At 31.8% G+C, this 18140-nt stretch overlaps 1 protein-coding gene across 22 annotated transcripts in view; it reads left to right on the forward strand.

The window, feature by feature from the left end:
• Positions 1-18140, forward strand: part of Adgrl3 (adhesion G protein-coupled receptor L3) — a 785567-nt gene that overhangs the window by 346119 nt on the left and 421308 nt on the right. For all 22 annotated transcript variants that reach the window (XM_058571494.1, XM_058571546.1, XM_058571073.1 and 19 more), the window contains one exon: positions 7344-7557. In XM_058571494.1, the coding sequence (XP_058427477.1) occupies positions 7344-7557 (214 nt within the window). The remainder of the gene's footprint in view (positions 1-7343; positions 7558-18140) is intronic.

Here is an 18140-nt window from a genome sequence, read left to right on the forward strand (position 1 = left end):
CATTTATTGAAATATTTGCCACATTTTTAGCAGTCTTTGTGGGAGGTCACAGTTTTGTGTATATGTAGTGTCAAGAAATGAGATTAATGTTACCCTTATGTTGTGCTCCATAAGTCAAAAAATAGCTGAACATTAATTATTTTATGATGCTCCACTCATTAGAATGTTTTTATATTAAACCACCTAAATTTCATGCTTTCCTTTTTGACCTCAGCACATAATTGCCTTTGGTTACTCTTTCAAATTGTCAGTTTTAATTGTTGCTGTGTTACACTGAATTACAAACTGAAATATCATTTAAATTATGTGTCTTCTTTTTTAAAATACCCTTGTTAGAATTCAGTGTATTAAAAGCCTACTGGTAGCAGATGTACTTTTTAAGAAAGTGGATGATGGGTTGATATTTCATTGGGTTTTCAATGCTATTTTCATTGCCAAGTATTTGGACTAGATTTTTAGAGCACATTTTTTGAAACTGAAATGAATGTGTTGGCATGTAAAATGGCACAGAGAAAATACATGTACTTAAGAAAATTATGTCAAAGGCTCTGCTGAAAGTCAATTGGTAATATTTGCTTTATGGCAGAATTTTAATAATGAAGGTTTTCCTAAAGTCATTGCCAATAGAGTGCAAACATGTCCAGTTTCAGATATAAAAGTGTCCCCATCTATGATTAAGAAACTTCTTTAAAATCATTACCCTTAACTTACTAATAGTTGAAATTAATTTTTTCTTTGGAAATCCAGTCTATTTCATTGTCATTGTTTAGTTTTTAAAAGAGATTTTTTTCTTTCTTTTCATAATCCCTGGGATGTAGGGAAGAAAGGCCATTTGCCCACACCTATTCATAATTCAGTACTACTTCTGTATATATTATCCCAGTACTCCAAATGTTGTTTAAACAAATGGATGATAATGTTGTACTAGCAGCATGGGTCATTCATGACATCTTTCTTTCAGATTTAATAATTCTTCAGTATATGTTCTACAGCTTCGAATCTACTTTTTAAATCTCTTCAGGTTAGTTTCTGGGTTATGTTGTATAGCCCAATAAAGCAATAAATATTTATTGTCTTATGCACTTCTGTAGTTTAGGAATCCAGGGGGTAGTGTTCAATTAGTTCATCATGGTTCCAGGTCTCTCATGCATTTGCAGTTACCCAAAGGCAGCTTTTCTGGTGGCTGAGGAGCATTCTCCAAGATACCTCCCTCATTTGTACTGCAAGTTCCTGCAGCCTGTCAGCAGGATACCTCTGTTTCTTGTCCCCAAACCCCCGCATGGGGCTGCTTGAGTGCTCTCAAGATGTGATGGCCAGCTTTGCACAATGTTAAGTGATCCAAAAGAGAGGCTGAACCCACCATGTCATTTTAATGAACTGCCCTGAGAAACTGCACTCTCATTTCTACCATACTGTGTCCATCAGAAGTGAGTCCCTGAGTACAGCCCATGTTCAGAGTCAAGAGAAGAGGGAATAAGAATGGAAGTGTGAAAGAATTATAAATAGACTAAAACCGTCACATATTCCTCTTTAAAAAACCCCCATTAATTTCCTAGGTTATCTGATCTATTAGATTTTAAATGCTACTCTAGAACTCTGAAAATTCATATAGATCTCTCTTATACAGTCATAGACCTGTATTTTCAAGTTCCTATCAGGTGTTTTGCTTTTCTTTTTGTTTTTACTTTTTGTTTATTGCAGTACAAGCTAAATATTTGTTGATGCCAGAAACCTGGTAGCCATCCTTGTCACATGATATTTTGCCCCTCCCATTCAATTATCAAATCATGTAATTTCTTGATCCTAAATATAGATTAAATATGTTCTCTCTCACTACCCATGTAAAGTGACTCTTCTCTCATCTTTACTGCTACAAATAGCCTAATTTGCATTTCATCTCCATTCTTTTCTTTTTTAAATTCTCTAACAGAATTATTGTTTTTCAAATACACAGGATTTGGAGTAAAGTGTGAAGTGCAGGAATTGGAAAATAAATATAAATGTAGGCTGTTTTGTTGATATTTTTATAAGCACAACAAACAAATAGGACAGGATGAAGATTTTAGTTCTGCTATATGTAGTTTAGTCTGCAGCTGTTATTTTTTTGACTGAATCACTGAGTATATTTAAGAGAATAAAGTGTTTCCTTCATCTGTCCCATAACTAACTTACTTATCCTCAACTTGGTGATAGTACACTCAAATCTTTGTTTTGGTTATATTTCTCTAGTGATGATGTAGCATGTTCCTCCCAGCCTTTAGTGACCACTGATATTCTAACTTCTGTGTTTATTCTTCTTCTGTTACTTTATGGTTTACTACTTGAACTCCTTACATGTTCCTATGATTTTAACCCGAGTACTCCTGCTGAGTTCTAGACTCATGAATCCAAGTGACTTTTGCACATATCCAGGTACTATTGTGACACCTAAAGTTCAATGTGTATAAAACTGAATTACTTGTGCTTTACCTTCAACCAATTAATTTTCACTTTGTCTTTGATCTTTTACTTATTCTTATTGATAATATCTTTCCTATAAGCCTATATTTTATATAGAAATCCCTCCTTTGTAAGGCCCTCTCTAGTGTGCTAGAATTATCCTGGAAAATTTCTGTACCCTGTCTTTGGGGTCCAGGAAAAACCATCTGACTTTTGTTTGGACACCAGGTTTTACCTCCCTGATTCCCCACCTGCAAAAGTTCTTCAGGGTTAGGGTTAGGGACACTGCTACATCGATGTTCATAGCAGCACAATTCACAATAGCTAGACTGTGGAACCAACCTAGATGCCCTTCAATGGATGAATGGATAAAAAAATGTGGCATTTATACACAATGGAGTATTACTCTGCATTAAAAAATGACAAAATCATAGAATTTACAGGGAAATGGATGGCATTAGAGCAGATTATGCTAAGTGAAGCTAGCTAATCCCTAAAAAACAAATGCCAAATGTCTTCTTTGATATAAGGAGAGTAACTAAGAACAGAGTAGGGTCGAAGAGCATGAGAAGAATATTAACATTAAACAGGGATGAGAGGTGGGAGGGAAAGGGAGAGAGAAGGGAAAATGCATGGAAATGGAAGGAGACCCTCAGAGTTATACAAAAGTACATACAAGAGGAAGTGAGGGGAAGGGGAAAAATAATATAAGGGGGACAAAGGAATGTCAGTAGAGGGGGCAGAGAGAGAAGAGGGCAGGGGAGGGGAGGGGAGGGGAGGGGGGATAGTAGAGGATAGGAAAGGCAGCAGAATACAACAGACACTAGTATGGCAATATGTAAATCAATGGATGTGTAACTGATGTGATTCTGCAATCTGTATATGGGGTAAAAATGGGAGCTCATAACCCACTTGAATCAAATTGTGAAATATGATATATCAAGAACTATGTAATGTTTTGAACAGCCAACAATAAAAAATTAAAAAAAAAAAACAGAAAAAAAAAAAAAAGTTCTTCAGGGACTTACAGCATATAGAGTCACACACCAGGGGGCAGGAGAGAGAACCCAAGGAGGGGGATCCAGGAAAAGAAGAGATTTTAACAACAGAATGACTGAAGGTTCAAAAAGGGGGAAATAATGGGAGTGATTTCTGACAAAACTAGTGAGCAAGAGCAGGGAGCTATTTCTCATATTATTTAATATTTCTTTTTACTTAGTTTCCTCACAGTTACTCCCTTGTCAGAAGCACATTTTGTTAGGAATATGATTGATATGGAGTTTGGGGAGTTCCACAGGTTCTGACCATATTCAGCAGAGATGTTTAGTTAGTTCACATGCTCCTAATCAGGTTCATGGTCAGGGAGTAGTGTAATGCAAAGCACCCTACCAGATCATTGCCATATTTCATATCTAACACTTTTCCAACTTATTCAGCAATTACCTATTACACATCTAACAGAGGGCATTGTGTTTCTTGTTATAACCAATTTACCTCATGGCTAAATGTAGGAAGGAGCTCAAGAAGGTATGTTTATGCCTTCTTGGCCCCAAATTAATTTGCCACGATCTACTTCACAATGCCTAATAAGTGCTACCCTGACACAACATGCAACAGAATATTTGAAAATAAAATAATAAAGGATATAATATGGAGAACAAGAGACTGATTTGCCACACCACATTTGGATTGTTGGCATATTCAATCTTGGCCATTTCTTGTGTAAACAAAACCTTTCTGTTGGTAGCATGACAACTGAATGATAGAAAACCTTATTTTTAACTTAAACCTTCCCCCCACCCTTTGGACTTGGGTTGCTGATGAAAATATTCAGAAAACTAATTAAAGGTAATTTAAATAGCTAATTAGATAATGTTAGAAAGTAGTTTCCTGTAATACATTCCTTGAAACAAAGCATCCATCATCTGCAGACTATAGTTTGTCACTGGGTAACTGAAACAAATGCAATTACATGTTAAATGGAAGAAAGTTTTGACACATTAACTCTGATCATTGTACAAATTGCCATATACATAACATTTGTATCACTCTTACATAAAAAAATACATGGGAAATTTGGATCTCCACATTATAGTTGACTTTGCATCTGCCTAGTGTCTGGTTCTAAATGATATTTTTGACAGTGAAGACCCAGATTAAAGCTACGTCAGTGTTTTGACAAAATTGACTGATGAGTTTAATCATCTGAATTGTCCACTTAGTCAAACAAATGCTTTGACAGTGTGATTTACTTATATGTTGTTTCTTTGTTCAATTAGCTTGTGTTTTTAATTTAATCGACTGGTTAAATCAACATAGTAAGTCCAGATGATTGCAATGTTTGGAAGCTATTTCAAAGTGATTTTATTTAAATAGTTATATCAAAGTTAAGAAATAGTCTTCTTCAACAAATGTACAGAACACAGTATAAAGCATCTGAAAACTGTGATTTTAAGGACTTTGAGGGGGAAACAAAAACACCTCTATGACTCTGTTTGAACTATATAAATCATGGAAACTGGATTCCTTAACTGAAATATTTTTATTATTCAAAGATTCCACTATGTAAGAACTTTAAATGAAAATGTCTTCATCTATGAAAACAGAATCTTCGTATTAAAAAAGATTTTAATCTCTAATTTTTGAATGAAAAATATTGATTTGTTTTTTCTAAATATTATTTTAAAATTGAGAATGATTTGAATATATATCACGAAACAAATCAATATTTTCTGTTTCAAATGAAAACATTTATAGTTATAAAATATCTTTCTCATCCCTCCCTTTTTTGCCTCTCTTCTTTTTCTTCTCTTGTTCTTCTTTTGCATCTCATGCTTAGTAAAAAACAAAACAAACAAAAAAGAACAACACATGAAAACATGCATATTTTATGTATGTGTGCATTACTGAGTTAATTTACAACTATCAATGCAAATTTAATCTATCACACATGTTTCTCCATAATTGATTCTCTTATATGGAGGTCAACTTTTGACAGTTGGTAAATTCTTCACTTAATTTCAGTTATATGCTTTGAAAGAAGTCTTCTTGAATTTTTACAACATTTAAATATTTTGTTTTCTTCCATTAATGTGATGGCATTGTTCAGTCTTAGAATGGGAGTCTTCAACTGACATGAAAAGATAGAAATTTTCTTTCTAAAAATTAACTATATATGTTTATTAAACATTCTAGAGGAAAGGCAGCAGAATACAACAGACACTAGTATGGCAATATGTAAATCAATGGATGTGTAACTGATGTGATTCTGCAATCTGTATACGGGGTAAAAATGGGAGTTCATAACCCACTTGAATAAAAGTGTGAAATATGATATATCAAGAACTATGTAATGTTTTGAACAACCAACAATAAAAATTAAAAAAAAAAAAAAACATTCTAAAATGAAGCAACAAACTAGGAAAAAAAAAAAGAAGTTGCCACAAATGGAGAGGACAGATGTTTAGCTTCCTTGTTATACAAAGAAGTTTTGCAAAGCAAATCTTAAATGTAAGTAAGCAATTCAGATGAAAGAAAAATAAAGGTTAAAAAACATGAAAATATACTCTGTTGTACAATAAAGCTGTAAGTTTAAAATAGATATTACACTTTTGTTCTTTATCAAAAAGACAAAATTTAAAGGCATTGGTAATGTTTAATATGAAATGCAAACTATTACTGGTGAAAGTAGACATTTTTATTTTTATTTTTTCAAATTGATAATTTCCAAATTTGAAATGTGTTTTACTCTGACACATTGATTTTTTTTCAGAAATATGCCACAAATAAACTTAGATTATTATATTTTTTTCCAAAATATTTCAGCTAAGATACATAGATACATTTATACTTATTTATAATATTAAGAAACAAAATACTGAGTTCTTCATAAATGCTGGTAAGTATAGGATAGGCTAATATGTAGATATTCTAAGGTACCATTAAAATGAAGAAAATAACATCCAGCAGTGAAAATATTCCACCGTATATAATTAGCCTTACAAATAAAATAACACATTACAAATAATAATCAAATAATATGTTTATAATGTCTAAATTTACCTGAGTAAAACACAATATCAAAAGAGGTGGGAAGAAACATACAATGTCAGTTTTTGTTTGGACAATTAATTTTATCCTCACCACAACTGATTTCCTCTTGACAGATGGAGAAAGAGTGTGGAGAGGGAGATATAGGAAAACATAACTTTTCTCAACAAAAATTTCTACGTTCTTAATGGAAGAGCATGTATTATTTATAAATTTATTCATAAAATTTATCAATTATGTGAATTATCAAGCAATGGAATTTTTTTAAAAAAACATGTTTTAATTATAAATGATCCTTTATTTTATTTTATATATGGTGCTAAGAATCAAACCCAGTGCCTCACACATGCTAGGCAGGTGTTCAGTACGTAAGCCACAACCCCAGCCTCAAACAATGGAACTTTAAAAAATTGATATAGAGTACTTAAATATGTATTTTTAAAGTCAGCAGCAGTGCAATTTTGGGTTGATTTTTTTTTTAAAGAAAGGAACACCATAAGAGAGAAAGAGAAAAAGAAAATAAAGGCCTCTTAATTTTATCTGAATATCTTACTCTTCAAACTATATTAATATTTCTACATAGTCCACTTCGCACACAAGCAAAGTTTTAGTAGGAAATTCAGAATGCCTTTTTTCTCACTTATTAAAAAAATGCGATAAATTTTTAAGAAATAATTGTAAGATTTTTCAAAATCCTTTACAGTTAATGAAAGGGGAAATATTCTATTTTTACTAAAATTATGAATCCTCACTGTGGTGTTCCTTGTGTTAGTTGACCCCAAGCCCTGGGCAGGCAGACAGGTGCCTGGCGCCCTTCACTACTAACCTTGTGCTTTCTTCCTCCTCCACTATAGCTTTCAGCAGAGCCCCAATCCCAATGGCGGTGGTCCGCAGAGAGCTCTCCTGTGAGAGCTACCCCATAGAGCTCCGCTGTCCAGGAACAGACGTCATCATGATCGAAAGTGCCAACTACGGGAGGACTGACGACAAAATCTGTGACTCCGACCCTGCTCAGATGGAGAATATCCGATGTTATCTGCCAGATGCCTATAAGATTATGTCTCAAAGGTATGGTATCTTTAATATTCTGTTCTTGGCTCGTGTAACATAAACCTTTAAGGGGCACCAGTGTGACTATGAAACATGGGTAAGGACATCAGCAGTGTTGTATGTTTCATGATAATCTGAGACAATATCTAATTAAAATTTATTACCTTGTTCATTACGTTTCTTGGTCTAATCTGCATGTTATTATTTTGACAGAGTTCTCTACAACTTGGTTATTATACCAGTGATGAAAGATATTTTTTACAATTTCAACCACAATTTTCTCCAAAGAGTGCAGAAATATTCTTTGTTAATAATAATTTTCTAATCATGTAAAAAAGAGGAATAAAAATTAAATTAATATGTCATTTTGGTAATTAGTGAATATATAAAAATTATTGATGAATGATTTTTCACCGTAAGTAAATTGTTTTTATTTGTTTTAATCAGATAATCAAATATAGAAATCTGTAGAATCCCTTGGGATGGGGTTTAAGGAGGAGATTCTACATTTCTGTGATTAGGTTTTCATTTAAATGTAGCAGAATTTTAACTTCATTAGCTATTTGATCTCTATAAGATTCTCACGGAAATTGTGTTAATTGTTTTGCTGATACTGTTAAGGACATCCAAAATAAGTCCTTAATCTTAATCTTGTAATTATTGGGGGGTGGGGAGAGAAGACAGACTCAGTTTTGGTGGATCCTCTGGACCTGCTCTACTGTACAGGATACATACGTGAAATGATGAATCTGGAGAGTAAAAATACTTTCAATACCCTCAGTAAATCCCTTGAGTAAGCCCTCCCAGTGTTTTTAAAGTTAGAGTTAGTAGCTAACTAAAAAACTGTTTAATTCTACATCAAAGCAAGTTCTTTGCTTGCACTTGATCTATTCATGTTCTACATTTTCACTTTTTCAAAATATGTGTTTTTGACTCTTGGGAAAAAGAAATTGGCTCCACATTGTGGAATGGCCAAAGTTACCTAAGTTGCTTTATAATGAACTTAGTTTTAAATATTTATGTCAACCACAGCATGTTAGATAATGTTAATTATTACTATGATACATATAAGCCATAATAATAGTAGTTTGGACAGTTTAATTAGATTAATGCTTTAAAATTGAAACCATAGAAAGCAAATCTTCTAAACAATATTTTTGATTAATGTGATTATTTTAATTTAAAATTCTAGAAAGAGACTATCAGGATCTACATATATTTAAGCATGAAGGATTATAACTAAATACAAAAAGTGATTAATATTAATATACTCTGATATAATCTTGATAAAAATGTTTTATAACTTTAGTCTCATACATTAGATAGTGACAGGTAATGCAGATGTTTTAATATACATTGAAAATGTACTTAGACTGTACTTAGACTGTATACTAATGTGTAAACTACGAATGAAAAATTTGGAATTGGGATTAATAGGTTATAGCACTGGATGCCAATACTTGCCTGCAGTAGAACTATCCAATCTGATATCTGTTCAAGATGAACCATGTCACCACTGAATTTAAGACTGCATTATTGTGGGGCTTCAAGTGTAATTTAGTAGTAGAGCATGTGCTTAGCATGCACAAGGACCTGGATTCAATCCTCAGCATAAACACTCTCCTTATTACATTGAAACATAATGAAACCTACATTATCAACCAGTTAGCCTTTGTTTAAAGATTGTAGGCTTCTACAAAACAGATCTTCTGTTAGAGTTACCTAAAACCATCTTTCAATGTATAAATGAAAAACTATGCTCTCTTATTCATTTTCATATCTATAAAAAGCTGTCTTGATTCTGCTGACAGTTTCTGTTTATTTTTTGTTTTACTTTAATATATTTCTGAGATAATTTTTAAAAATATTACATATATTTTTATAACCTAAATGTGAAACTGACTTAGCAACTCAATAACTTTAGAAACTTTACATTTGGAATTCATCTTAGGTTTCATATTATGTTCAGCCTATTCATGGAAGTATTTCGATTATTAACTCAGCTGACACCAGAAAGTGCCCGGCATGCAGTTCATTATGACACTTTACTTGGGTTTGATAGATAAATAAGGCACACATGGTTTCTGCCTACAACTACTCTTTGATGGATTAAAAGCAACCAGTTGTATCATTTTCAGAACAATTTATTTTGATCTCATTTATATTATTGAGGCAATCAGAGGAAGAATTTCTTTCAGCAATATTATATTAGGGAATATTTTGTTGGACAGGAAATATTAGAGTTGGTCCTTGAAGGACACAACATTAGTAGAACAAGAAGAGAACAAATGATCCTACATATGTAAGTTAAGAAACACTAATGAGGAACACAAGGGAACAGTTTCCTTCCTGTATCCTTTGACGTATGTTTTCCTGACACAGCTCCACAGGTTCACTGATGTCTTCTGTGAATATACTACCACTTAATCTCCCGAAATTCTCTTCCAAATTTGCTACAGGTTGGGCTCAAGACCCTTTTCCCCTCAAAACCCTCTCTTTAGGTCAGAAAACTTGGTATTGCTGGATGATACACTAGTTTGATGAATTTCCTTGTTCAAACAAAAAAATCTTCCATTGGTATCTGTATTATAAATTAAACTTAAGTAATGTCTAAATATAGAAAATTTGAATATTCTATATGGTGACCTTCTCATATTTTTTTATGACACATGTAAAATACATGGCCCATTTAACTTACATATAATTGATTATATGTTTCAAATTGATAAAACATTTGTACACAGACTTGTGTGTTATGTGTCTATATATAATTTTGTATTAAGACATATATACATAACACTATCAGGTATCATATGTGTACACCTCAGTGAATTTTCACAAATAAGCTTCATCATGTAACTAGCAACCAGATGAAGACAGAACATTAATGGGCTCTCAGACGTGCTCTGATGAGTCATACCCCTACCCCAAGATTGCCAGGTTCTAATTTTGTACAACCTAAATTAATTGTGCCCATTTTTATTTTAATTGAGTGGTTTCATATAGAATATGTTTTTGTGTCTGGCTTCTCTCACTCAATTCATTCATTTGTGTACAACCTTACTGAAACATTTTTATATATCATATATTTTACTCATTTTTAAGAACACAGTACTTTTCTAATACATTTACCAAGTGATAGAACCATTTTTAAATCAGTTTCAGAATATTTCCATCATTGCAATAAAATTTTCAAGGCCACTTATTTTAATTGTCATCTCTTTCCCATCCACATGCAATGACCATTCTAATTTCAGTGTGTTTATCCACAATACATAATTTTTAAGCCAAAAACATGAATATTTGAAATCAAGTTAAATTTTGTCAGTTTTTTTAGTAGGGACACTATAAAAGAAATATTGGCAGAAATATTTCAAGAGGCATAGACATAAATATGTCCCTTACCTTTTAAATTCTCTTAGAATCAAAGATCATGAATTTAGACGTTTATAAAATTCTTCCTTTATTTTTATTTTTAATTTTTAAGTAGAGATATAAATTTATAAAGTAGAATTTATTTTCTGTTGTTTTTCTATGTGGATGATAGAACTAATAGTTTTGTTTTGGTTTTAGCAGTATTTTAGTAATATTATATTTCACATATTGTAGTCACATCAGGAATAGGCAATGAAAGAGAGAGATTTGTTTCTTACCCTTTTGAAAAGTTGTATTTCAATTTGTATCAGTAGCACTGCAGGGGATTTTACAACTTGCTTACAAAAGATTTTGGTTTCTATTGTATTTATTCCTGATAAAAATAGGTACTCTTCAAACAATAGTAGAAGTAGTGCCCATAGTAGTTTTGTGGCAGAACTAAGTGTTCTGCAACATCTGCATGAGTTTTTCCATTCAAGTATTCTCCTTTGCTATTTGACAGATCCATTGCATTATGTGTTGTATTTCTCTTAAAGATTATAACACATTGTAAAATCCTCATGGTAAGAATTTGTCTTCTGAGTCCATATAGCCATTAATAAGTGTATTACCAAATAAATTCAACAAAATAAAACTAAAAAGAACTACTTTGATAGATTCACCTTGAAGTTAGTCATATTTCATATTTGATTTTGAAAACATGAAATTAATGTTTATTCATTTATAGTAAATGCTCAGTTATTGTTTTTCTACCTTCAACTTTTTAGATAATTTTATACCCTCCAGTCAGTCTCTAGAAACTTGAGATGCAGAAAATATTTATAAGAAATCAACAAGGAAGAAAAAGAAGTTTCTCAATGTTAGAGGATAAAAGATGTAAACACTAAATTAATTCCTTGAGAATATAATGTGATTTTAATTTGGTTTATCCCTCAAGGGTCTGTAAATTGAAAGCTTGGTCCCCACTGTGGCAGTATAGATGCAAGGTCTTTAGGTCTTTGAGGCCTTGTCCACTGAAGAGGTTAAGGATGCTCTCCAAAGGTGGTTATAAAAGCCCAAGCTTGAGCCTGGTCTGTTTGTGCATGCCCATAATCCCAGAGGCTCTGAGGCAGGAGGATCACAAGTTCAAAGCCAGCCTGGGCAAAAAGTGAGGCACTATGCAATTTGGTGAGATCCTGTCTCTAAACAAAATACAAAATAGGGCTGAGGAGGATGTGGCTCTGTGGTTGAGTGCCCCTGAGTTCAAACCCTGGTGAACTTCTACCAAAAGAAAGCCCAAGCTTCATCCTTCAGCTTACCGTCTTCCTGTGTTTTTTGAAATTGAAATCTGATTATCTATTTCTGCATGTGTTCCCACCTTTGCCATCCACAAAGAGATGATAGAGCTGAAAGGGCCCTTGCTGGCTAAACAAATCTATTTTTTTTTTAATAAATAGGCTACTACAGGTATTTTGTTGTGTAGTAAAACAAACAAACAAAAACTGACACATACAGGTTAATTTATCCAAATGAAACAAATCTAAGCATATTATGAACATGAAATCCATTACATATTAATTGGATCGCATTGGACTTTGGTGAAAAAGAAGTTATAGTGAGATTTAGCAGACTTGGTAAGTAAATAGCTGGCCTTTTGCCTGAGTTTCTCTCTAATTAAAATAATTTTAAAGATAGCTTGGGGGTATGGGGAGGATTGGATATCAAAGAATTCTGACTCCTTTCATTTTTTAGGCCTAATGTTTATTGTTTATATTAAAGTATATAATCCACACAGACAAATATTATTGTATAAAATTCATTGATGAGGAGATGGAGTTGTATAGTGTTTAAGAAATTTTCTTGAAATTATTATTTCGACTGAGTCTTTACTTATTGTGGCAATGATGTCCAACTAACGAAGTTTTAAAGTGCCGAAAAAAACTTTGCTTCTGATTATGACCTTGATGGTAAGAAAAGAAATTTACTTACTCTTATAAAAAACCCAAATAAATATTCAGATTTTATCATATTTAAATACCATCATACACATATTTTTGTTATTGAATTTTTTTTTTTAATTTTTTATTGTTGGTTGTTCAAAACATTACAAATTTCTTGACATATCATATTCCACACTTTGATTCAAGTGGGTTATGAACTCCCACCTTCACCCCATACACAGATTGCAGAATCACATCAGTTACACATCCATTGATTTACATATTGCCATACTAGTGTCTGTTGTGCTCTGCTGCCTTTCCCATCCTCCACCCTCCCCCCTCCCACCTCTCCCCTCCCCTCCCCTCCTCTCTCTCTACCCCCTGCACTGTATAACCCTGAGGGTCTCCTTCCATTTCCATGCAATTTCCCTTCTCTCTCCCTTTCCCTCCCACCTCTCATCCCTGTTAAATGTTAATCTTCTTCTCCTGCTCTTAGTCCCTACTCTGATCTTATTGAATTTTTTGATAGAAGTATTTTTTATTATTGTGAATTTGAAAGTGGCCTCAGAACTATTTTTGTTTGAACTAATTAATAAGTGTTTTGTATAATGTAATACTTCTTAGGAACATAGGCATTGATAGAATAGAGCTAATTTTATTACCAAATATTTCCAGCTATAACTATATGTAATCAGTATTTAATGACAATTTTGAGTTTGTATGAATTCAACTCATTTTATTTTTCCCTCACTCCTATGAAATGGTTACATTGTTATTTTTTCCATAGGAATGAGGGAACTAAAGCAGAGAGTTTTTAACATCCTAAAGTTACATAATACATGGTAAATCTGTACTTTTAACCCTGGTAGCAAGCTCAAAAATCCATGCTATTAAAATATGTTACCTTATAAACCCTGTCTGAAATGTGTACTGTTTCAATAAAAGTGACTAAATCAAGAAGTAAATATGAACCAGTCACTAACACTGAAAAAATACACATGTGCACACTATTAGAAGTGGATCATATTTTTCACATATGATGGTGGAAACATGTCAGGAAGCTTCTTAAATTATGTGCATTTATTTTTTTGCATTAGAATTCCAGAAGGTGAACAAAAAACACACAAGAACTTTTGTGATTAATCTTTTACTTTAAATAATAACTGATGAAATAAGATTTTCTTACTGTTTTAACAATTGGCATTTGATGTGGACATAATTATCTACATGAACATTTCAGTAAAAATAAATTTACTGGTGATAATGAGCAGTAATTTAATTGTATGGCACATAAAAATTAAGAAAACAGATGTAATTTAGTGTGCAAACTTAGGAACAGAGAGGGTTCATGAGTTAGAAATTATGTTTTATAACTAGTTTCAACTGCTTGTAAATAAGATGATCATACTGACTTTCTTCATAAAACTTGAATATAAGTAACCAAGATCTGTGTAATTACTAATGTTTCATATAAAGAGATTTTAGATGGAACAATTCTTCATCATTAAAACTTATGCTAATAAATTATAAAAATGAAAGTGCATCTTAGGTGTATCACACTGTATTAAATTTATTATTCAGTTAAGTTTGTTCTTGTTTGGTATTCTGTTTCTGTTATTTTGCCCTATCAGAGCTCAGAGTGTGCTGGAAACCTATTAAATTTGTCTCCTTGGTCAGTGTATCTCTCTACCATCCACAACTTTGAATTGATTCATTGTTCTTCATTATTAAGAATATTACTAAAAAAGTATGTTTAATAATTCATTACATATAATATTATTATTATATATAATATATTATTTAAATATTCCCAAGTTATATTAATGTGATTAGTTTAAGAGCAATGCTATTTCCCAATGTATTGGAGAAACAATTACCCTAATATTTGCTAATATGTAAAAAAAGCATAAATTGTGAATGGTGTCTGTTAAGTTAAATATTTATCATTTGTGTAGTAGGAATTTAAGAGAATCATACTCCTACGTAATTAAGATTAGCAAATAGTAAAGCAAAACATGTTCTATGCATATGTGCTTATTTCAATATATAAATATATAAATGTATTTGTGTTTTAGTTCAATAGATGTGTGGTCTATCCAAAAATTTCAATTGGCCAAATTATTAATACTACCAATTTCTGAAAATAAACCTTTAGAGCTGTTTCTTGGATTTGTTAGTTAGTGTATTGAGGAAGTAATGCTTGACGAAGGATACAAGTCTACAGGAATATTGCAGTACAAAAGAAGGAAATATATTTCAAAAGTAATAAAAGGACAACAAGAAGAGATAGTTATTTTATAAATAGAGACTGATAGCTGTTGGTTCAAAGGTGAATAGCTGGCAATTGTACTGAAGAGAACCTTTTTGCCTAATATTATTGATGTCTTTGAATTATTTAGCAGCATTTTTGATCCTAAGCTTTTAGCACTGATCATCTAAACAACTCTGTATATTTCACTATTATATATTAATGTACTCCTGGATGTTTGAATTCATTTACTGCGTATCAGTATTATAAGAAAGATTTATGATATTCTTTTACCAATACACACATGTTATTAAAGATGCTATTCTAATATTAATTGTTGATTTGATAATATTGAGGTTTCTATTTGTTTCTTGGTAATAAAATTATTAATTTTAAAATTATAGGCCTTTAGGCCCCAAACCCTGGGTACCTGCTACATTCTTGGGAGTTTCTGCCATTATCTGACATATGTTGAATTTGTATTTCTGATATATCAACACATTTCTGGCTTTTAGAAGATACTTGTTTCTTGCCTTCTTTCTCCAAATCACAAATATTTATCTTTGTATTATGCTGTAGTATTAAAAATACTTATGACTAAATTTATGGGTTAAAACATGCTGCACGATTGTAGCAAGAATTATTTTTCTGTGGGTACTTTAGAAATTAAGGTCACATACATGCACTCCTTTGCACAAATTAGTCTCTGAAAAATTTGTCATAATAAAAGGCCTTTCACCTTTCCAATGAATTCAAGTAGATCATCCTTGCCTGAGGAGATCAGATTCTAAATTACTTTTCATGTTAGGTTCTGAGGAAAATGGAGAGTCCTTCAAATGACTTTATACTCAACTGTTCCTCCACTTGCATTCTCCTGCTATGACATTAAATAAAGTGGTTGCTATGATGACCAAAGATAAATTAGTTATAACTAAACAAGAAACATTGTATGCAGTGTGATTTTTCAATGAATGTCATAAGAGTGGAAAAGCATAAATTAACATAAGCAGCCCAAACCCACATGATTATTGGGGAGGAATATGAGCCTCCTTTCAACTAAGAAACATTTCTGCCTTCATGTAATTTTTGAAGTATGTAGCATATATTAAGATGTTATACATTAGTGCATTTAAAAGCATATTCTCATGGGGTGTTGTCATACATATATATTATGCATAGTAATATGCATATTAATTCATTAGCGCAAATAACAAAAGAAAATGGCAACATCAATCCTGTCTCTTAGATTCTTTTAGTCTATTATACCATGATTGTTTTTGAGAAAGAATTGAAGAACATTACGTTTTGCTGTCTGTAATGTGATCTCAAACTATTCTTAGAATGGCAGCTGAAAATAGTATGCCAGTAATGTTGGCATATATTTGAACACACACACATTTATATGCATATAAATAAGTGAGAACATAGCTGCTGCTATTGCTGCAGCTTCTTTTTTAAAGAACATAACTTCAGAGACATAGGTATACAGAATATTTATGATATATGTTCTTGGATGCAGATTAATTTTATGAAAAAATAATGTTATCTAATGATTCAGGATCACAGAAAGCTTTTTATTTATTAAGAAGTAGATGAACATATTTTGTCTACTTAGTTTTAAAAGAATTTTTATCTTATCAGAATAATAGAGGTAGTCATAATTGTTTTACTTTACAAATGCTGTAACTGATGCTTAGACAGTTAAAATGATTAACCCAAGGGTAATGATGATGCTCTATCTTTATTCCAAGTTTAACTACAGAAGTATATATCTTAACTATGTTAGTTAGAAATCAGAATGGCCGCTATTTTTTATTATAAAACAAAAGTATACCATCTATTTATTGGTAAGTTAAAAAAAACTTTATTGAAACATTTTTCCAACTAAAGGAGGAACAAATTGAAAATGGGATTTTCAAGAGCTATATGAATGTTTTCTGAAAAAAGTTATCTCTTGGAGCTCAAAAAATATATTAATTTTAGGAAGGTACCTCCATTATCTAATGCTTAGATATTTATTTTTCATTTTGTGCATTCAGAGAATGTGTTTTGAAATTTTCACAACAGGTTTAGGTTTGAGGTCCAAGCCACTTGTCCTGGTACACATTGCCTCTTTGAGCACTTTGGAGGTAATTTACTTGCCTTCAGGGTTCTTTCTACAGAAGAAAAATATCTGTGTTTTTCTCCAACTATATAGCATCACTGTGCTAAAGTGGTTGCTATGATGACAAAAGATTAATGTTTTTACATCATTGTCTATTGTTGAATAATATGTCATTTAATAATGTTGGTTTTCTTATATAGGTCAGAACAGAAGATTTTTAAAGACCTCCTGCTCCAGAAATGATCTCTGTCTGTGATAAGTTTAGCAATATATCTATAGGCTTTGTATTCTAAAAAAGTGTTTTATTTTATCTGCAAATAAACTTATTTTATTTTAAGCCTTTTGGGTGGTGAGTTCAGGGTCTGGGGAAATTCTTAAAACAAATGAAGTTTAACTTTGAAACCCAGAAAGCCTTTTTGGGGGGCTTTCACTTCTTTTAGTTCTGGGACCTCTGAACCAATGTTGATAGTATATATAATCTCAGTTTCATAGTGCATTCCTTGCTTTATGTTTCTATGTAGCAAAACAACCACTTTCTTACTTTAAAACTATGTCTGTGATTTCTAATTTTTAGAGTTATCTTTCATCAAGTGTGTCCAAATATAGCAGTGCATTTCCAAGAATGATACTTTCTGTTTCTCTTCAAATTGTACAAAGCAAACCTTTTGCCTTGCTTATCTACTTTAATAAGTCCTGACAAAACTGTACTCTTTAATTTTGTTCTACCATTCTATCATTTTTGAAGCCTATAGAACATAATATTATTTCTATTAATCACAAAAATACAAGATATTTCTTGCCCTCATCAATTTATGAATATTAAATGCATTTTGAAAAATATAAATGACTACTGTATCTATGAACTCAAACTGTTAATTTCAAAATAGTAGTACACTTCAACCCTAATTTAGGGAATAAGACTTGCATATATTTGATATTAATAATCATAATTAGA

Source organism: Marmota monax, unplaced genomic scaffold (assembly GCF_021218885.2).
Source record: "Marmota monax isolate L192 unplaced genomic scaffold, Marmota_monax_Labrador192_F-V1.1 WCK01_AAM20220418_F8-fsc00025, whole genome shotgun sequence".
NCBI classification, from domain to species: domain Eukaryota; kingdom Metazoa; phylum Chordata; class Mammalia; order Rodentia; family Sciuridae; genus Marmota; species Marmota monax.